Source organism: Protomyctophum bolini (genome assembly GCF_963924005.1).
Source record: "Protomyctophum bolini genome assembly, chromosome: 13".
Taxonomy (NCBI): Eukaryota; Metazoa; Chordata; class Actinopteri; order Myctophiformes; family Myctophidae; genus Protomyctophum; species Protomyctophum bolini.
Genome location: NC_137874.1, coordinates 16,311,838 through 16,335,339, shown reverse-complemented (window position 1 = coordinate 16,335,339; position 23,502 = coordinate 16,311,838). Strand labels below are relative to the sequence as shown.

At 41.9% G+C, this 23,502-nt stretch overlaps 2 protein-coding genes across 2 annotated transcripts; both read left to right on the top strand.

The window, feature by feature from the left end:
- Positions 1–795: 795 nt before the first annotated feature.
- On the top strand, positions 796–7,133 carry LOC308327552 (organic solute transporter subunit alpha-like; the record flags this gene model as incomplete). Its single annotated transcript, XM_080781073.1, has 8 exons — positions 796–871; positions 1,684–1,835; positions 2,187–2,260; positions 4,046–4,204; positions 5,871–5,982; positions 6,081–6,227; positions 6,392–6,497; positions 6,967–7,133. The coding sequence occupies 8 exons, from the start codon at positions 796–798 to the stop codon at positions 7,131–7,133; spliced, it is 993 nt and encodes a 330-aa protein (XP_080637199.1).
- A 3,474-nt stretch (positions 7,134–10,607) lies between these two features.
- Positions 10,608–14,655, top strand: LOC308327551 (uncharacterized protein; the record flags this gene model as incomplete). Its single annotated transcript, XM_080781072.1, has 3 exons — positions 10,608–11,483; positions 11,558–11,621; positions 12,694–14,655. 3 exons carry the CDS (start codon positions 10,608–10,610, stop codon positions 13,773–13,775), a joined length of 2,022 nt encoding a protein of 673 aa, XP_080637198.1. The 3' UTR covers positions 13,776–14,655.
- Positions 14,656–23,502: the final 8,847 nt, after the last annotated feature.

Here is a 23,502-nt window from a genome sequence, read left to right as displayed (position 1 = left end):
AAAAAAAGTACAGACTATGACCCATTCAGGCAGGGGTCTGCTGCCCCGATTTGATTCAGTCTCCCACTTCCTCCCACATAGGCTGTGTACATATAGGCTGGCACAGTGCCACCATTGAGAGCTGTCCAGCTGGGGTTTGGCCAGCATGGTTTAGGACCACTTTCTTGAGTTGGTGGTAACCCATGGTGGCAACTTCACAGTCCCTGTATACTGTGCAGAGGGGGTTCAGTGACACTTTTGGGAAGGCTGGGGGGCAAACCCTGCTGCCTGCTGGGACCTCTTGATTCCCAGAAAGCCACTCCACCCATTTGGGACTATAAAGTCTTGGAATGACTACAAACACACCCTGACAAAGGTCATTCCTCTTTAAACACGCTGTGGGTTAAAACTTCAGCCTTTGAACCAAAGTCCTGCTCCTTCTACTACCTATACGCATTCCTACTACACTATAGTTGGGTATTGCTCCAAGAAAACTCAGTGAATGAATGAGAGAGGCAGGTTCAGCCATTGGCCGAGGTGTTCCCATAAACTGAGGAAACCTTACTCATTATACCTTCCTTAAAAAGGCCTCATACGGTGAAAGTTCACTAACTAACTAATAACAAGGTGCTACTTTGAGCTGTTATATACATATTTATCAATGTTTTTAACAAGCCAACAGTCAAGAATTATTGCATGTTTGGAAAGAAGATACATTCAAGTGAACTATATCCCTTTTGAGGCTTTTTTTGTTTTGTTTTAGTTTTTTTAATTATTTTTTCGCTTAGTTTTGGCTTTAAATCCTTTCTACTGGTCATGGAGGAAGCCCTGAACAGCACGATTGATCCGTCTTGTTTACAAGAACCCCCATTGGCCATTGATGTGATAAGGGGTAAGTTAATCTTTGTGTGTCTAAGAGATAATGTTTCACTATCAAGGAAGCTGACCTAATAACTCACATTATCTCCATTCGATATCAATCTACAGCAATAATAAAGACAAATTAATAAGATTGCAAGGAAATGCCCACACAGTAATATCATATCAATATATGGTATGAACTTGCTTTTGAGACGGACAAAAGATATTGAATTATGAGCTATTTTATATATTTTATATGCACACAGGAGTGAGTCAGCTTCCAGCCAATCCAAAACAATAATAGGCCTAATGTTCAACTAACCAACTAATTCAAAATCAATTGAAAACAGCTTAAATGACCAGGGTTATGCATGGACGACGTCTAATTGTTATCACTTATCATCAGTGAGTTGCTAATTAAGTGGTAGACTAGAAATTAGAGGAGCCTGCTTGTGACCAACAACCTGGATAACAAAGGTAGGGAAAGTGAATTGGAAAAAGTCTTCTGTCCCATAATCTAATCTACTGTACCACTAAACATTTCAACTATTGCAGTGCCCTGGAGCAAGGCAGTATCCCCCAATGGTTTTGTTGTAGAAGCTCCATCACAATATTAGAAAACTATAAGACTAAGTCTTACAGATGTGTACAACTATGTCATTGTAAAATGTTAAAACATTGCTCATCGTGCTCAATCGACGTTGCCTGGCAAATAATGTCAAGAACAGTATAGATGGAAATTGGCCTTCTAATTAACAAACGTAACCATGATTTAACTCTGTCGTTATTTCATCTATATTCTGAAACCTGTCCATCCTTTCTTCCTGTTCTCCTTTGAACCAGATCTGGATATGTTTGGGATGTGTCTCTATGGCATGCTCACCTTCATGTCCACCCTGTGCCTTCTGCTGTACCTGGAGTTGTGTGTTTACCTGTACAGGAAACTGCCCTATCCCAAGAAGACCACCACTATTTGGGTCACCGGCGCCGCACCAGTAGGCATTGAAGTGGCCATTAATGATAATAATAGTGCTCCATGTTGATGATGATGATAATAATTAGGGATGTCCTGATCCGATTCCGATCATGGGATTTTAAGTCCAATCCGATATTTATATCACAATAGTACAATATCCAAAATCACAGACAATATCCAATCTAATATGATGATATTGATATATTGATACTATAGGGATCCGATCCGATTCCGATCATTTGAAAATGACATGATCGGCCCCGATTTACAATCAATTGATCAGATGGGGACAACCCTAATAATAATAGTGATGAAGTGGAAGAAGACTTCAATTTCCTGAGTGTACTGTAATTCTATTGAACTGTTTCAGGTCATTGCCACCATGTCTTGCTTTGGGATGTGGATCCCTAGGGCAGTAATGTTCACAGACATGACCTCCAACTGGTAAATTGTCTCATATTCATCTATGGTAGTGTATGGTTTAAGGGCACCTAAGCATTTCTTAAAATAATGATGAAACAAATACCAATAGAGGCATGGGTCATCGTCATTGTTAATATCCAGTGTAAGTCTTGAAGCAGCACAAAATCCTCATTAGAGGTTACATCCTTTAACTGTTCTTATTTCTTGTGTGCCACCCCTGTACCCACACATGTCCCTGCAGGCATAGAATTAAACTCTCCCAGAGTATTGTCTCCTCTGCCTGCCATATGCTAGCTGTCTCCCTCTGGATTCAGTGAACAAAACAGCAACGCGCGCTGTCTTCTTCTTTACGTTCCATTTTTCTATTTTCACCATGAGCTATCCAGGAACTTTAATCGAAATATGCCAAAATATCATACAGAAAGGGGGCACACACACACACACACACACACACACACACACACACACACACACACACACACACACACACACACACACACACACACACACACACACACACACACACACACACACACACACACACACACACACACACACACACACACACACACACACACACACACACACACACACACACACACACACACACACACACACACACACACACACACTGTCTGTGGTACAGAATGTAACTCTGGTACAATGCAGCATAATAAAACATTATAATACAGCCAGTCCAAGAAATAAAATAAAAGTAAAAGCACAGCTTCTATGGATAGAATTAGGCTATTTCTCTCTCAAGAGAAGCCCAACAATCAGCCAATTGTTATTTTAATCATAATCTTTATCTGGCAGCCATATAAAGTGGTGAATGTCACAGAACAAAGGTTATATTGCAGGGCACCGGTCCTGCAGTTTCTTCCTGTTCACATTAAATTACATTACGCAAGTATTTACGTATAGCTCCATACTCCATTCTGTCTTCATATAACTTATATAACTGCACATTATACCACCTTCTTATCCAGTTTCGCTGTGTGTGTGTGTGTGTGTGTGTGTGTGTGTGTGTGTGTGTGTGTGTGTGTGTGTGTTTTTTTTAACATACCCGTTACATACCTGACATACTGTTAAATACCCTGGCACACATCTGCTGGTTGCATCCCTTGAGTCAGTGTCCTCTTATCTATAGTTAAAAGAAAAAAAAGAGGACTCTACTGAAGGCAACGTCAAAGTGAAAGCATTATGTGGGCATAATGTAATGCTTAACCATTCAACGGATCATTACACCTGTCAGAATGAGCAGTGGGTCATAAAACGTGTTGCGGAATGTACAGAAAGAAATATTTACAAGGTTGTTCCACCACATTATGGAGCCCAATAAATATGTTTTATGTGTTTCATTTTATGTGGCAATAATACAAACATCACAGGGAGTACAGTAGGATGTTGTGGGATGTAGTTCAAGAAGAAAGTAAAACAATATATGCTGCAAAATCAAGTGTTAATTTAACTAGCTGTAAAGCGTGAGTTATACTGGCACTGGTGTCACACACCAAAAAGAGCAGATCTAGCTTGTCTATTTTTGGTGTGTGACACCGGCACACGACTCTTTCAATCCCCTTAAGGGTCTTTACTGATGCACAAGCGCACTGTATCTTTGCATTCATCAGGTCGCTAAACGGTGTCCCTGGCCTGGTCTGAGGTTGTGTCCTGTAGAAGTTCAAATCTAATATACAATCTTCAAAACACAGTCTGTTATATTGTCTGGTGTGAGACAGAATTGTTGCATGCATGTACATTATAGTAAGCCCATATTCTACTGTAATTACCTCTCGTACTCTGTAGTTACTTTGCAGTGGTGGTGTACAAGATTCTGGTTCTGATCATAGAGGAGTTGGGAGGCACTGATGGCTTTCTGAAGCGGAACTCTGGTCAGACCTTTAATATTAGCACCGGGCCCTGTTGCTGCTGCTGCCTCTGTTTACCCCGCGTGCCCATCACACGGTATTTAACCCTTCATCTCTCTTCCATCCCTTGAAGCATATGAAGCCTACTTGGTTGCGTGTTGTGTCGTGCACCAAAAATAGCAAATCTATTAATAATCGCATCTTGTACATCTATTTTCAGTGCACGACTGGCATTACAGTATAAATCTCCCTTCTCATGTCAAAATGATGTGCATCCATTTAAAAAAAATATGACCTAATTTTCATTGTTCAGAAATTCCAATCCAATTACTTTCTGTGTAATGTCACTAATGTGTGTGTGTGTGTGTGTGTGTGTGTGTGTGTGTGTGTGTGTGTGTGTGTGTGTGTGTGTGTGTGTGTTGTGGCAACCCAGGGGAGAATAGGCAAGATTCACAATAAAATAAGAGGCTCAGAGTCAGATTCAACATGTAACTTAAATTGTCTTTTATTAACTTGTTAGGGAAAGGGGAAAACGGGGCAAAATATCAACTTAGGGTTCCTCCTGTATGGGGCTTGGGCTTCTATGCTTCCTGTGGGCAGAGCAGAGAGAGAGAGCTATAACTAATGTATTCAGGTGGGGGAGAGAGCTGTATGCTCTCCCTTGTGGAGTTCAGTCGGACTAGGAGGGAGGGAGAGAGAACGAGACCAGGTGAGCCACAATACACGCACAGCACATCCAAGTGGGTCCAAAGGTTTGAGTTCAATCTTGTACTCACTTATGAGATATCCCTCATACCAGCCTCCTCATGAACAGAGTGATTCCTGCTTCCTCAATCCTCCATTAGTCCAAACTGACTCCCCAGGCAGCTTGGGCGTCGGCTATTTAAAAGCTTCTGTTGATTGCCTTACTGGCTGCAGGTGCGTCCATGTCCAGGCTCCCATTGGCTGCCAGCAATACCTGTAGGGTGATATACTCCCTTTATCACTTCCCCCAGCCTCCTTCTGTGGGGAATAGGCCTGGCTGTTTCCCCTGGTTTGCCACAGCTGTGCACATGCGTGATTGTGTGTTGAATAATCTTAATAACAATATGATTTAGCTTGATCAACTAGCTGGGGCCATCTCATTCAGTATTTTGGTGTTTTGGTGCAGTAGACAATGTCCTGTACCTAATATACTTTCATCTGGATTACGCGGTCTATACAGTTGATTGAGTTAGTAAATTAACCTTTACTATAAGAAAAGTGTCAAGGATAGTGCTGCACAATTAATCTAAAAAATATCAATATCTACAGTAGATTCAGACACCTACAGTATGCAATTGCAATCTTACTTTGAGAAGAATCGTGGAAAATGGTGCAGCACTATATATAGTTGACTGTCCGATTCATTTTAGTGACTTGTGTTTTTGCTTTGAGAGATTTCATTCAAGCACTTTGATGTTGTCACAGTATAGTTGGCTCCAGGTGCTACATTTTGTAATGTTCAGCAACTACAGACTATAAAGACAATAAATATTTTCATGGAAGGTTTCATGGAGAATTGTGTGAGAATCGTGATCTCAATTCTCAATTCACATTTGTGCAGCACTATACTAATATAGGTATTAATGTTTCTCTCATGTAATGTAATAATCATTTTTAGTTCAGTCTTGTTCATTTCCATGACCATGAACCACTGTTTTTAGATCTAATACATTGACTTGGTGTTTTTGTCTGATGATGAAGTCAGTAATGTTGGTCACTTTTTGTTCTTCAACATGCAGGCGAATGATATTCCTGCTTAAGTTGGGGGCTCTTCAGTATGCTATCTTAAAGACAGTACTCTCTGTCCTCTCCATAATACTGTGGACCAATGGGAACTTTGATCTTTCTGATGTAAGTTATTGAAAGGCTTCCGTGGCTACGTCATGTGAACTTTACATGATGTTCAACGCCCACTATGCCTAAATGGAATATGTCATGTCCTTGTCCAGCTAGAGATCACCGGCACAGCAATCTGGATCAATCCATTCATCGGTGTCCTCACCATCACCTCCCTTTGGCCTGTTGGCATCGTGTTCATGCATAGCTGCAATGTCATCCGCAGCCTCAAGATGATACCCAAGTATGCCATGTATCAAGTGAGTCTCCATTTCCTGGTTTAAACAATGCTGACATCAACAACATACTGTATCAGTTGCCAGAGATTATGATTTCCTCATTGGTGTGCCTTGGGCACAATACAACGTTGAAAACCACTAGTGTAACTGATCTTTTTACTACTATTTACTATATGCCTCCATAGCTGGTGCTTGTGTTGAGCCAGCTGCAAACATCCATCATAAACATCCTGGCCTTGGATGGAACCATTGCATGTGCACCTCCCTTCTCCTCCCAGGCTCGCGGCTCCAGTAAGTACAGTGTCTCTCATCTGCAGGGCAGTGGAAGCAGCACAATGTATTTTATTTTTAAGATACTTTTATTGGTTTTTTGAAGGGACAGACAGTAGGCTGACAGGAAACGGGAGAGAGATGGGGGAAGACATGCAGTAAAGGCCGTGTCGGGCTCGGGAGTCGAACCCGCGGCACACTGCGACTGGATTACAAGTCGGGTGCCCAGACGGTTACGCCACCGCCTGGGCCACAATGTCTTCAGCCCCTATCTGTTCTTTGGTTTCATGTCATGGTACTTCTTACCCCAGCACTTTAACCATCGCATAAAAAAATAAAATAAAAAGCCCAATTAGGTAAGGCATAAGGCAAGATAGGGCCCTAAAACTATTGATGTGTGTTTGTGTCACAGTGTTGTCTATTGATTTGTTTGTGCTACAGTTCTTACAGTATTTACATCTCTCATTAATGCATTGTATTTGCGCTACAGTGTTGAGTCAGCAGATGATGATAGCGGAGATGTTCATCATCACTCTGGTCACTCGGCTGCTGTATCGTCGTACATATGACCCTCTTCCTTCTGGCACTGAGGAGGACGACAACAACGACAACATCAAGTACTACCTCCAGACTGCAGGCCAGGAGCATGATGTCTGAGGATGTTATAATAGTAACTTACTGTACAACAAACTATGTCACCATGGTGGTATATGTATTGTAGGCCCCTGGACACTTAACTCTGGGATGAGGGGGATGAGTACTGGGTACAGGGCCTTTTTATTAGCTCATTTATTTGTGGAATATTCTAGAAAAAACTTGAAACTGTTCTGGGAATGTGTATACAGTAGCATATTTGGAAGGATTTGTTTTTTTCTTATTATTATAATATTACATATTAAATATCTTATTGAAGATAAAAAGTTATGTCTGCTATATCTCAGCTCTTTGGAACATATGGACTGTATTAGAACTTCACAACCAATCAGTTACAGCATTATGTGCAGTTCTCACTGACCAGCGGCTGTCAATGGCCAGTCTGGCTACAACACACTTGGCTGTGGATCAAGTGCATGTTTGTCATACAGTACCTAATCTTACTTGCATTACAATAGTTTGATTTATGTGACATATTTGTGGTACTGTGTTATACACTGCTGTCGCCACTGACATCAGGGATGTCGTTGATGTGGATCATGATGTTAATGTGACTTTGCCAGTTTGCCACTAGGTTTGTACAGAATTCACACACCTGTTTTTTTCCCCCAGTCAGGGTATATAGTAAATAAGTAACATAACGCACATACACACCCATACGGAACATACCAAAAAGATGAGAATATGTTTACATATAAATGTCATATACCACCATTATGCAAAAGTGTGGTAATTCACACTTCTGATAATGATATTATTCAACATGATGCTAAATGTATAATATTTCGCTACGCTACATAATTCATTATTTTTCCAAATACAGTATATTATGCATTGCATGCCAAGCTACCACCCTGTTTAACTCCATTTATTTTTCACCATGGTGTTGCACCAGAGGGGGTGCTCACACCACACCAACTGGAGAACACACAAACCTTACACTTCACAGAGAGTATGATCCATTTGTATATACTGTACAAATACTATACTATACTGTAATCGATTATGTGGTGTGGCAATGTATAGAGATATTTAAATATGTTCTGAAATGTTAAGTCTGAAAGCAGCCTTTATCTGATGAAGGCTGTAGGCCTGAAATATTTGTGACCGTGATCTGTGTGAGGCATATGAGAGAATAAAAACATCTGATCTATGTGAGGCATATGAGAGAATAAAAACATCTGATCTGTGTGAGGCATATGAGAGATTAAAAACAAGAAAATGGCTTTATATCCAAGTGTGACGATCTTATTAGGATAGCACACCAGAAGTGGTCAGAGCACGGAGTGATCAAAAACAACGTTGTTGTAAAACCTGAACACTGAACCTCCTCTTGAAATCTGTAATGGGAGATGTGATTATTTTTTTGCCAAGCTAAAATTCAGTCTAAGGGCTCCTCTAGTAATCCCTTGAGTCCATGCAGCTCCTTACACCCAACCCAAATGGTTGTGACAGACATTGCCATCCTCACTAATATGGCTTAACATTGAAAAGCTTAATTTAAAATCATTATTAGTGCTGGAATTGGGGTGTCTCTTTTACAGATCAAGAAAGAAACCACAAAAAAAGAAATATCAGACCTACGAGCTCACAATGTGTCGCGGATGTGACACGTTGTGATCTTGTAGATCTGCCATTTTCGGCATGTGACACCATCGTGTGACAAACTATGAATCAGGCTTAAGAGTGCTATAGAGCAGTGGTTCCTAAAGTGTGGTCCGGGGCCCCTTAGGGGTCCTTGAGGGACTTCCAGGAGGTCCCCAGCTAAATGATGATTAGGAACCAAATGGACCCTTATGGGTCTGTAACTCAGAGAATGTACAAATGGAACCCATTTGGTTCCATTAGTACACTCTCCGAGTTAAACAATTAAATGGGTTGAGAATGTCTGCTAAAGCCTAATTAGTCTAATTAGTCCCTAGCCGCGGGGCAAATTAGTGTCAGTTTGGGGGGTTTGGGAACCCCTGCTATAGAGGAAAAGAGAGCACGAGAGGTCACCAGAATAAGAGTATGTTCATCCTCCAGGGAGAGGGAGTATGTGCAAATAACATTTCTTAGCAATCCAGGAAGTAGTTTAAGATATTTAGTTTCGGTCCAAAGTGTTGGACAGAAGAACCGATGGACCGCGGCCGACTGACTTTACTTTTATTTTACTTTATTTGTTTATTTAGTGTATATTGATGAACATTACATAAAAAAATGCAAAATCATGCTTATTTCCATCTGTAGTCCCCACTGCAGACATCAAACATACAAACAGGACTGACATACAGAACATAGCATACAAATACCTAGTACATTTCAAACGTAATAAGACTAGTAAGAATAAAAAAATAAGAAAAGATTAAACTATTATTAGGGTAGGTTTACTCTATTTTGGACTAAGCGTCATACATGATCACAAGATCATTCTTTTTTAACCATTGTTTCAATTGTCCTTTAAAAGCTGTGAAAGTGGGGATCTCCCTCAGTGAGAGAGGGAGCTCATTCCAGTATTGACAACCTTTTATGGACAGTACATTTTGACTGACGGTAGACTTTCTGCCATGGACCTCACCATGACTGACCGACAATGCTTCCTTAAAAATAAATATTTTAATTTGTCAACCAAATCTACCAACTTCTAAAAACGGACAACATTATGCTATCTGACACAATGATAATGTTTTGTTCAAATGATGTACTTTGTCTTTAACCCATTCTGACCTGAGATAAGATTCTAAAAATGTCTTCTACATCCTTTTTTCTGTTTTCTGAAAAAGCTATGTTTCTATGTCAGCCGTTAGACTATAGCAGACTATAGCAGACCTACAAGCTCTGTTCTGATAAATGCAAAAATACAGTATCTATTCGAATGTTCCCGAGTATCGGTATGCTAAAACTGGCCAAAAGATGTATTTGAAAATATCTGCATATAATATTTAGAGCACCTCATTCTGTTTCAAGTGGTTATATCAGGTCAGAGTATTTGGAATAAAAGAGTAGGCTATAATAAGTCCTATTAATGGATTATTCCCTCATACTTGTTATGTAAACAAAGTAGTTAGACACCGAGGGAGAAGGAGGGGGGTAGACATGAAGCATGTGAGAGAATAAGAGAGTTAAAGAGAAAGCTGTGTTTTGGGGTGGGTGGATGACAGCCTCTGGCTCCGCATTGCTGACGAAAGCTGCTTAGCTCCTCAGTTGCTATGGCGACCAGCGAGGGCAGCCAGAGAAAAAGAGGCAAAGGGGAGGGGCGGTTTGAAGGGAGAAATAGAGGAGAAAGGGTTGGATGGGAATGCTAGGCAGAGGGAGGTAGGAATAGACAACTGACAGAAAAACGGAGGCAAACGGAGGCGACGCCAGCCTTTCTGAGTGGAAGAATAAAAGATCTAGAGGTGAGAATTAATAACATCTCAGTCAGCTGATAGGGTGGAAATTACTGCAGTAAGTGATAGGGTTATATAGAGAAAGGCGAGGGAGGCAAATAGAGAAAAGATGGATGTACAATCGGAGAGCGTCGACCCCCCGCCTGACGAACCCCAGCCTGCTGGCAAAATCCGAAAAGGATTCAAGCTATTTGGCAAACGCAAGCCTGGTAGCATCTTCTCCATCCGCAAAGGCGAAGGGAACAAACCATCCATTGCCAGGAGCAAAACCCTGGACGGATTAACAGAGAACGCTGCACCGGGTTCAGAGCAGGAGCCCGAGACGGAGCAGGAGAAGGTGGCAGAGGCGAATCCAGGGGAAAACGGGCAAACTGAGGAGGGGTCGTCTGGGGAAGATGGCGTTCTGGCTGCCTCGCCTCCTCGCATGTCTATTTGCTCCACCGCCTCTGTCAAGTCCCTCGGCTTCCTGTCGTTACTGCGTGGAGGCCGCAGCCGAGGAGGAGACGACCGCCGCGTGCAAACGGTGTCCCATCCCGCGGGCCGACAACGCCGTGGCCTGAAGAATCTCTTTGGCGGCGTGGGTTTTCGCCAGAAAGACAAGGATGGAGCGACACCACCTAGTCCTCTGCTCATGTCATCCCGCACGAACAGCGTGGAGATCATCAAAGAGCAGCTGGGTCTCACCCCCAAGCCACCGCCTCGCTGTCTGGATGACCCCGATTCAGAGAGTGAGAGTGAGACAGAAACCAGTGATCCAGCCAGCCGCTTGACACCACAGGACAGCCCATCAATGACCCTATCAGAGACCACAGTTCCCCAGGCACCTGAAGATGTACCGCCACCTGTACCCACAACTGCACCGCCTATGGAACCAGGTGAGACCAGTTTGAGCAACTTGCTTGCAGACATATCATCTCTCCTGACGTTTGACTCGATCTCGAGTGGCGGAGACTTCATGGCGGACGTGGAAGCGGAATGGGGCAAAGTTAGCCCAGTACGGGCAGGAGAGAAGCTCCCGTTACCAACTGTATCATCCAAACCTGCATCTCCTTCTGTCAGTGTCATCACCACAGCAAAACCTTCTTGTCCACCTGCCACAACTTCTACGGCAAAGCCAATCTCTGTAAGCACTTTTCCCATTACCCAACCCGCCTCCACATCCATCATTACAACCAAACTTTCCTCTTTCACCCCTTCAATTAAGTCTAGTGCAGGCCCTACTCTGGCCTCCGAACCTGCCACCACCACTTTAATCAATCCCACCCCTATTGCCACAGCAACAATGAAACCTTTAACTGTAACTGTCCCTGTCCCTAGCTATTCAAGCTATTCAACTCCTGTAATAATGTCTTCATTTTCAAAAGGATTTCCTCCCTTCAAACCAGCCCCTACCACCATAGTCACAACAAAACCTTTCACTGCACCCATAACGTCAACAAGCTATTCAAGTCCTGTAATGTCTTCCCCCTCTGCGATAACTATTAAACCCACCCCATGCCCTGCTTCTGTTACTATCACAACCCCTTTTGTCATACCTCCTGCCACTGTACTTAGCGCTGCGACTGCCAAATCGACTCCAGAGGCTGCTCCAAATATTGTGAGTAAACCTTACCCTGTAGCTACACCAAATGTTGCAATGAGCCCTTTAGCGACACCCAACATTACACCAGTAAATAAACCTATCCCTGTAGCTACACCAAATGTTGCAATGAGCCCTGTAGCAACACCCAACATTACACCAGTAAATAAACCTATCCCTGTAGCTACACCAAATGTTGCAATGAGCCCTGTAGCAACACCCAACATTACACCAGTAAATAAACCTATCCCTGTAGCTACACCAAATGTTGCAATGAGCCCCATAGCAACACCCAACATTACACCAGTAAATAAACCTAGCCCTGAAGCTACACCAAATATCGCAATGAGTCCTGTAGCAAAGCCCAACATTGCAAGTGTTATTAAACCAAGCCCTAAAGTTACCCCACCTCCAACCATATCTAAATCGGCAGTGGTGACCCTGAGCAATGAAACTCCAGTTCTTTTTACTACCACTACACCAGCTAAATCGGATGCCTCAGCCATCCAGGGCTCGTCTTCCTACAAACCTAACATAACTCCAGTTGCAGTTGAATCTAAAGCCCAGACGTCACTGTCATTCGACTGTGCTGTGACATCCCCCACTCCGGCCCCAGTTGCCTCCTCTAAGATGCCAACTTGTCCCACGGCTACCACTGCCCCAGACTCTCCATGTGCAGCCCCTCTCCAGCCTAAACATAGCCCTGGCCCACTGGGCCAAACTAAGGATCTTCCATCCTTTGTCCCTACCCCAGATCCAGTAACAAAGGCTCCTCTTGATGTTGCACCTACTCCTGCTCCCATATCGTCCACTAAGCCCCAACATGTGCCAACTTCCACCCCTCTTTCTTTAGAAAAGACCACTACCCCTTCTTTTGCAGCAGCTTGTTTAGATAAGATGCCCCCTGAGTGCATAACAGCCCCAGCTACCACCGCTCATGCTACTGTCCCTGTCCCGATCGCCGTACCTGCCCCTACTCCACCCCTCCCTTCCTACGCCCCCACTCCTACACCAATTTATCAAACTGAAACTCCTCAATTCAAACCTACTGCCCCTGTCCTCATCACCCGTCCTGCTCCAACCCTGTCACCTTTGCTTGGTGAACCCCTGACCTCCTCTGCTAAGGTCAAGGCCAATGGTCAGACCAACGGGGGATTGGTAATCCCAAATGTCATGGATAGCCAGGGAGGCCAGACTGTATCCCCTAAATATGAAGAACTGCTAAATGAGTCCCGCGCAAACATCCAGGCCACGAGCAAAGAAAAAAGGACACTCAGTAAAATCCCTGTAGTTGGAGGGGGCAGAGGAGGAAAGCTGCCCCTACGTGACAACCAGCATGTTGACGATGAGAGCGATGGGAGCTTGGACCCACCAACTCCGGTGATGGAGGAGCGGCCACGTCTTGACCTGCAAGAAGCACGTGTTAAAAATCGAATTGGCGATTCTGAGGCAGGAGTGCCTGCCTCTAAGCACAGCCAAGAGGAGAGTCAGAGTCAACCTCACCAGGCTAAGGTCGTCGGCGGATTACCACGTGAATCAAAGATCCCTGTGAAGCACGGGGCTCAGTCTCACCCAGCATCCCAAATCCCTCAAGCTAAAGAGCCTCCCCGTACCAAGATACCAGTGTCTAAGGTCCCTGTGCGCAGAGCTGGTAATAAGCCTGCAGCTGCAAGCATGAGCAGCCAAATTAGAAAATGAAAACAATGGACAAGATCAACAAATACCACAATTGTGGCTTTGACCATCGATCTTAGTTTTGTCCAATGCAACTACACAAGCATCCTTTTGCTGACACGTCCTTCTTTGCTGCATTTATTGTCTCGTCTCTCTATAATTTCTTGGCTTTCACAACTACACCATGAACAGTGAAACAGCATGCAGAGGAGAGAGGAGGGGAGGGCTGACAGCAACTCAAGCACAAAACATCTCTGTCGGGGGCCAAGAGCAAACAAACCCAGCCTGGCTCCTTATTGGTGCTGGGTTAAATACCGGACATGAACTCAGGTAGGCTTCAAGGGCAGACCTGAACAAACGACAACATCAGAACTAAAGATAAGCAAAGCAAACGTTCTTTGTGGGAAAATGTAAGTGTACAGACAGTTGCCAACACAACATAGGTGAGTGCCTTTTTAAAGGGTGCTTTTCCTTCTGACTTATCAGAACAAACGAACAAAAAAAATGATCTTTTGTAGGACACTTTTAACCTTTGTTACTTTTTGTAGAACCTTCAAATGTTTTCTTTGTCTCTTTGATAATTCTAGTCTTTTTTTTTTTCTTTTTTTACCTCAGTGCTGTCATGAGCAGAGCACCAGACTCTCCATGAAATAATCTTCACAGCAACATTCACATTCCACACCTACTGTATTTATATGTAGCAGAAAATGTGCCATTATAACCCAAGGGATTTGTCACCCTATATTCCAAGTGGGTTTTTTGTGTTGTTATTCCTTACCCTATACCTATAACTATACCCATACCTCCCTCTCCTACTGGACAAACACAGTCAAATGCCACTGTGAGCCATGCAGTGAGAGTCTGATTGTGCTATGTCTGAGGTGGACAGTAGAGAAAAACTGGAATTTGGAGTCAGATGCTGCGAGGAATGCTTGGATAAGAACTTCCACTGTTATACAGATGTGTATCATTATCCTTATCCTACGCTGTAGTTGTCCTAAAGATGAGAACAATATCCGTATCTGTATTTCTCATCTATGTCGTTCCCATTTCCTATTTAATCAATAAAATGATATGAGTACTCCGTAGCAATTTGACACCTGTTTTCAATGACCTACTACTGTATCATATTTAGTGTTTGTTTCCCCCATCTTTCCTTTCTAAGATATGGTGAGAATTGACTGGGTTTGTGTGAGTGTAAAAACCTACATAAGTATACTGTAGGTGTAGGACAAGGGAGGGCTTCTTAAATGTCAGACAAATGTCATATGTGCAAATGTACAATGACAACAACTTACTTTAGCAGGGCCTATTGAGCATTCTACGCACGCACACACACACACACACACACACACACACACACACACACACACACACACACACACACACACACACACACACACACACACACACACACACACACACACACACACACACACACACACACACACACAGGATGTTTTCATCAGGACCTGTGCATTTCCCAGAAGTTAACAGACTAATCAGTTGCTAGATAGAGTATTATGTAGTCACATCAAAGTGCTGAAATACTTCCATTTGCATGGGAGAAGTACACAAGTATCCCAAACATTTTCATGTCAAGGACCCCAGCATTGCTACAGCATGTGTTACGGACCCCCATCTGTTGTCTATAATTGCATGTCCAAATTAGATTGCAACCAGGTTGAAAGTGGTTAAGGCCTGAAGGAAGGGAGAGAAGGGAGGGGGCAGCATTTTGTCTGTTTCAGCAACACATTTCCACTCAGGCTTGCCATGTAGAAATGGTGGCATTCCACTGTCTTCCTCTTTGCAAGCTCCATCCATGCTCAGTGACCCGATTAGCCCATGCATGAATGTCAGCAGAGCCTCAGCCAATCAGCTGTCGGAGAGAAACACAGTGAATTGTGGTCAACTGTGCTAATCAGGAAAAAGATGTTTGACAAATGTGTCAGAGCTATTCTTAGCCTAGTGTGTACTGTATACTACACACACACACACACACACACACACACACACACACACACACACACACACACACACACACACACACACACACACACACAACAGAAATGTGGAGGAGCTGATAATTATTCAACGTGAGGGGAGAAGAATGGAAATGCCATTCAGACAGAATAAAGACTTACAGAGAAGTTCTTTGTTAATACAATTAAAATTAAACGTCCTTAACCAACAAGCAAGTAAAACAAGGAGACTATTGTGTTGAAACTTTACAAATTCCAAAATTTGCCAATATTTTAGAATACATAATGTGTTTTCTTTTAACATCTAACATTTATGGCATTTCTAAAGTGGTTCCACTGCAAGAAAACCTGACCACTCAGGGGCAATCCATCGTCATCACTGACGGACGGATGCCTATGATGATGAAATTGGTTTTAGCCTGGAAGGAGGGGTCAGCTATACCGGTGTGCCCCACACACACCTGACCTTTCAACTCTCCTCAGGCCAGACCCTTTAGCAAGGTTGAAATAGTTTGAGGTTCGGAGGGCTGATCTGAGTCAGGAGGGGGTCTGGTGTTGGGAATCAGGACGGATGTTTTTTATAAATAAAGCATTACGTACGGCAAACACACAAATAGACCCTCTGTTCGCTGCGCAATGCCAGAGGACATGAGGAAGAGAAGAGAGCTTTAACACTTTAGCCAGGAAGAACACGAGGACTTTACCGCATCGCCTTCTGATGTACATACGTCAGGGGCAAAACAGAGTGAAAACAGCCTGTTCCATAACCTCACAATGATTAAGGAACAATATTAGCTCCGGGCTCCGTCTCAAGACTCCGAGTACTGATGTGGGATCCATCATGTAATGCTGGCCATTTGGGATTAAAATGAACCGATTATATTGGAATAGGGCTGTGGCTATCCATTATATTCTTAGCCAATTATTATTATAAGCAGATTTTATTAATTTACATCCCAAAAATAACACCAAAATAGTGTTTCACATTTTCTTTTTGAGGGGCGATAGCCTCTCCTATGTCCAGCTTTTGGTGTGTGTAACCCACATTTTGTCCTACACAAACATTACATTCCATTGACAATGAATGGACAATTTTGAGTGTTTGTGTAAACACAAACATTGCGTAACACAAACATGGATGACGAAGGTGAGGACGCAAATTTTGATTGGCTGGAATGAGATGATGTAGGATGATGTACGACAGTACAATGATAAGAGCTCCCCTCACTTCACACTTGACTGCTCGTAATGATTATGTGTAAAATATTGACAATATGGTGGTTAACTTGAAAAAAAAAAAGTCTCACAATTGAATAACTATAGAGGTTCGGGCCACTACGTCACCCTCGCATCTAGAGTTCTGGCAGCTATGCAGCCCTCACACGTATAGCACCACCAATCTGACTGATATGCATATGGAGATCTCTGTTGCACTGGCAATCTGACCAATGTCCTATATATCTATCTGTCAGTCCTCTTTGGGCGTAGCTGCATTGGGAACTCCTTATATGGTTATGGCTGAGTCATAGTGACTTTAGCCACGGTTCACAAGACGCTCGTCTATCACGAGCGTCATGGCGGAACTTCAACCTATTTTACGCCCTTGCTCAATTTACAACGTTAATGTCTACAGAAACTTTCAGATTTTAAATATAAAGTGCTGCTGACCCCCGGGCCACAATTTTGCTTGTGCGGGTAAATGGAGTAAGTGCGAAAAACAGGGTGAAGTTGTGTCAGGGCTATGGTGTGATAGGAGCGTGGCGACTTGGTCTGCCTGCACGCCGGCCGGTCCTCCCTACAATATGTTTAAGTGTCCTCCCTTATGCCAATAAATTCTCAAAATGTAAAAAAAAAAAAAAAAACAAGAAAAAGGAAAAATTGCAGATCTAGAAGCTCATAAAAAATCACTAGAAGGGCTATTTTGTTCGTTGTACGATGAAGTATATGGGGAGGGGGGGGGGGGGGTCATCTTTCAGTATGTCAAAATTATTTATTTCTACAAAGGATTATACTTATTCACATTTTACATTTTACTACAATGTGTATGTATTTCAAATAATTTTTAATAATAATTATTATCTTTTCTTGTAGTGAATCTCTTCATACCTATATATCATTTTGGAAGAAAAAACAAGATGACTCCCCACAGGTACAGCTGGTTGCTGAGGGTAAACTGGGGGATCACGTGTTTGGCTGTGATGAATTACGTCATGCGTTGTAAAAACCTCCTGCGTGGCAGACAGGAAGCTGTATACAGATCACATGATGCCTGTTCATTCAGTGTCTGTATGTACTGTAGGTAGCAGAGCTATTCTGTTCCGGCACACTGGTCTGGTACACTATACTGTGCTGCTGTAAAACAATTCCTGCCAGCCCTGCTCATATGTCTTTAGTATTCTTAGTTTAACCACATGAACCCTATTCTGGGGCAAACATTCAGAGAAAATAGCAGATCTAGAAGCTCACAACGTGGTGGGAGTGTATAATAGGGTTCCAGCGGTTAAAGAAGAGGTTTCATCAATAATTACTACCTCTGAAAGCTGCTCACATGATTTCCCACAGTGTTTTCATGCCCGTTACTGTGATAACTAAACACTGGCCTTGGGTAAGGAAGATAACAGAATAAAGGAAGGAACAAACTGTTTCAGCATCGTCATGAAAGGCTACTATTTAGCCTAAGAAAATCGTCTTGTCCCACATAATGTTTTACAAATTGCAACATGCATAATGCATGCAGAGGCAGTCATGGGGACAGGGAAAATAACACACATCTTCTGGCGCACAATTATTTTCAGATGGTGGTCTTCAACCAAATCCTTGACGGGAAAATGTTTGAGAACCGCCGGTGTACTGGATGCTGTTTGTGTCTGCCTTTAGTCTATGTCTACCTCTGGAGAGAGGATGTGCTTCCTTAGAGCCTAATTTAGCATGCTTCATTCCACGTTTCCATGCCAACCCCACTAGGTCAACCAATGAAAGGCTGTGAGAACAGGGAGGAGGGGTTTCGATGCAAGAAGGCCCTAATGAGTGCGTTTACAGAAAGTGCCCATGCATGCAAATAGAACAATCATTAATTGTGTGTTCATTTTTGTCAATTAACTGTTTTAGCATTGATTTCTTGAATTATCTAAAAATCACTTCATTTTTTGCAAGCTGAATCATTAAGTAATTAAAGATCCAGTTGCCTTGACGAAAACACTGATCTGTCTGGGCAGCATTATTCAAAAACATGTTATTTTTTGTGTGACACTTTGCTTGTAGATCTGACAATTGGGGGAAAAAAATACCCCAAAACTAAATAAAGATGTTGCCATGGCACAATGCAAACTAGGGATGTAAAGGTTAATTTGGTTGGAGCTGGAGAGGGAGTGAGACCCCTGTTATTGAACACTCTAAGCAAGGAAAGAACATTGTTTTAACCAAAATAATATCACTTAATCTACCTTTAATATTTGTGTGTAGTACTGTTCAAAGGTCCATATAGTAATAGTATACACTAGTGACTGTAATCAAACAGCCAATGGGCTGTGGAATTGCAACATATTGTAAGACAAAACATGAATCTCCCACTGAAGTCAGCAAGTGGGTTATGAGTTTTTGGATATTAAAAATACAGATGCACAAGAACCCAGATATGATTTCTGAAGAATCAGCTCAAAATATCTCTGCAGTGGGAATACCAGGCAGGAGTAAAATCTACTTGTCCGAGATATTAACCACTTAAACTCTAAATACTTCATTGACCCCTCCAGGGGTCTGTTGTTGGCCCCCTCCTTTCCCTTGAATACAGCAGATCTATAAGCCCACAAAGGTGCAGGGAAGTATACAGATTTTTTTTAACGTAATTGCAGTGGATTTGAAGGGTGATTTGAAGAGAAGCCTTCAAATAATAACAGGTCACTCTGGCCTGTGCACTTTTACGCTCAGTGGTAAACATAATGGCTGCCTGCTCCAAACACCATGGAAAAACTCTCTTGCTTGTATTATCAGTTGATTAATTTAATATTTATTATTATTATTATTTATTTATTTATTATTTCAGTTTTTATAAAATGTATTTTCATGTATGTTCAAAACACAAAATGTGGTAAAATACATGGTTAATTTTCACCCAGGAATAAAGGATACATAACTCTCCAATGTTAAAAACATAATCACTGGCCTTAAGGCATAACCTGATGAAGTTGGCTAATTCAAATGCAGCAGATGGGTATTCTGGACGACCTACTGTAAATGAGGCCATCCATTCACACACACGAGAGAAAAGGTGTTGAATTAGCAGTGTATAATTGTGCAGAAATAAAGCAATGGTAGGCTAAGCAACAACCCACTCTGTCTGCTCGTTGTCCTTGTTCCAGCTATGCAACAATACTGTACAATAATAAACAATACACTTAAATGTTCTCTTTAACAAGACCAGGTTGAACATTTCTAATAAAATAGCAAAAACCTTCAGTTAGAAAAACTATGAATATATTCAACAGACTATATGCATCACAACAGATAATTTGCGATGTATATTATATTCGTATAAAATCATTGCACATGAGATATCAGTTATATTTAAATATATATATATATATATATTATAGCCTATAGTGTCCATTAAAATAACCACCATGTATGTACATATATAAAATGTATGAAATGTAATCAAAATGTCAGGACTCAGGAGCTTGTTTGCCAGGCTTGTGGTGAGATCCAGTACAGACTACAGAGGGTGGTGTTGTCATGCATTGCTGTGGACTGAGATACACTGTAGGCTACAAGGTCACAAGAGGCCTTGTTGAGAGTCACCCAGGGGGACGCTACAACACATCTGCTCTGTAACCCGAGCTACTGTTCTCACTCTCTTCTAGCACTCTGTCGAGAGAAACAGAAAGCCTGGAGGTTGCAGAACCAACTAGAACTGCACTCTGCCGAGTGCATACTTGCTTGTTGCACACTAGTAGGCCATAAATGGCCTACTAGTGCGCAAGCAGAGCGCGCAAGTACTTTCGACCGCTGGAAAGTATCACATCTCAGTATCTTTTTTTTCAATTTTTAATGAATGTTTTAATGGTAATTGAGTTATCTTCCGTATATTTGGATTTTCTAGAGGTGATTCTCGTAATCGTATCATTTCTCTTTCTACATTCTTATCTACTTTGATCTTTTTAGGACTAAAATCAAGTATATATAGATCTCTTATCCTTTTCACTCGACTGAATGCTACATAGGCTTGTTAGAACTGGGACCAGAGTACACAGTGTGTATATGTATGACTAGCTCTCAGTGATGACGTAAGAGATATGGTCATCTGTGTAGTCTGGTCCCAGCAGACCAGGCACAGATTTACAAATTACAAATCACATTACAACTACATACAGAGTATGTAGTTGTAATTTGATTAGCAGTATACTGTGGTTACTTGGTTCCAAAAAGTGAAGCCAAGTTTTTTTCAACCGTAGGTTTGTGCCTGGTTTGCTGGGACCAGTTACAACATTACGTCATCGTTGTGAACTGGGACCAGAGTACATGGTGTGTATATGACGTAATGTTGTAACTTGTAACTTGTAACTAGTCCCAGCAAACCAGGCACAGACTGTATATAGTTGTTCTAGTTACAACTACATACAGAGTATGTAGTTGTAATTTGATTAGCAGTATACTGTGGTTACTTGGTTCCAAAAAGTGAAGACAAGTTTTCTTCAACGGTAAATCTGTGCCTGGTTTGCTGGGACTAGTTACAACATTACGTCATCCTTGAGAGAGTACATGGTGTGTATATGACGTAATGTTGTAACTTGTAACTTGTAACTAGTCCCAGCAAACCAGGCACAGACTGTATGTAGTTGTTCTAGTTACAACTACATACAGAGTATGTAGTTGTAATTTGATTAGCAGTATACTGTGGTTACTTGGTTCCAAAAAGTGAAGACAAGTTTTCTTCAACGGTAAATCTGTGCCTGGTTTGCTGGGACTAGTTACAACATTACGTCATCCTTGAGAGAGTACATGGTGTGTATATGACGTAATGTTGTAACTTGTAACTTGTAACTAGTCCCAGCAAACCAGGCACAGACTGTATGTAGTTGTTCTAGTTACAACTACATACAGAGTATGTAGTTGTAATTTGATTAGCAGTATACTGTGGTTACTTGGTTCCAAAAAGTGAAGACAAGTTTTCTTCAACGGTAAATCTGTGCCTGGTTTGCTGGGACTAGTTACAACATTACGTCATCCTTGAGAGAGTACATGGTGTGTATATGACGTAATGTTGTAACTTGTAACTTGTAACTTGTAACATTACGTCATATACACACCATGTACTCTCTCAAGGATGACGTAATGTTGTAACTAGTCCCAGCAAACCAGGCACAGATTTACCGTTGAAGAAAACTTGTCTTCACTTCGAAGAGACCAAGCGAAACGATTACTTGCGCGCTCTGCTTGCGCAAGTAACTACATACAGAGTATGTAGTTGTAATTTGATTAGCAGTATACTGTGGTTACTTGGTTCCAAAAAGTGAAGACAAGTTTTCTTCAACGGTAAATCTGTGCCTGGTTTGCTGGGACTAGTTACAACATTACGTCATCCTTGAGAGAGTACATGGTGTGTATATGACGTAATTTGTAACTAGTTACAAATTGTCTGATTTGTAACTAGTTGATTAGCAGTATACTGTGGTTACTTGGTTCCAAAAAGTGAAGACAAGTTTTCTTCAACGGTAAATCTGTGCCTGGTTTGCTGGGACTAGTTACAACATTACGTCATCCTTGAGAGAGTACATGGTGTGTATATGACGTAATGTTGTAACTTGTAACTTGTAACTAGTCCCAGCAAACCAGGCACAGACTGTATGTAGTTGTTCTAGTTACAACTACATACAGAGTATGTAGTTGTAATTTGATTAGCAGTATACTGTGGTTACTTGGTTCCAAAAAGTGAAGACAAGTTTTCTTCAACGGTAAATCTGTGCCTGGTTTGCTGGGACTAGTTACAACATTACGTCATCCTTGAGAGAGTACATGGTGTGTATATGACGTAATTTGTAACTAGTTACAAATTGTCTGATTTGTAACTAGTTACAAATTACGTCATATACACACCATGTACTCTCTCAAGGATGACGTAATGTTGTAACTAGTCCCAGCAAACCAGGCACAGATTCACCGTTGAAGAAAACTTGTCTTCACTACGAAGAGACCAAGCGAAACGATTACTTGCGCGCTCTGCTTGCGCAAGTAACTATCTGCAGTTTTGCACTGCTGTCTGTGCAAATGTCAACACATTTAATCAAAACAGACGACAGTAACCTGTTGCACACGCTTTTGTCTTTCGAGTCACAGGCGCATTTCACCAAAAGAAAACCCAATTTAGCTCTTCTCCATAGTCTCACATGTGAATTATAGCTATTATTAAAACTAATTGTGTCTTGAGAAGTTGAGAGATAGGCACTCTAATAAGAATTAGAGTGGAGTTTTAATTTATCATCCCAATTAAGTTAATGGGGAGACATTGATTCCAGGTAGTGTTGAATACAGCTTTGCGAAATAATATATTGCATGTACCTTTAAAGCCTCACTGAGGCTTTAACTGAGCTGGGAATGTGCAGTATCATTTTCAAATAACTATTTTTAAGTTATATAATAGGCACATGAGACAGCTAGGTGCTTTGTTGAGTAAATCAAAGCAAAGAAAGGCATTACAAGCAAACATCTAATGAACACTATAGATTGTTGTGTCATCTTATCTTAAAGAAATGTAGGGGGGGGGGGGGGGGGGG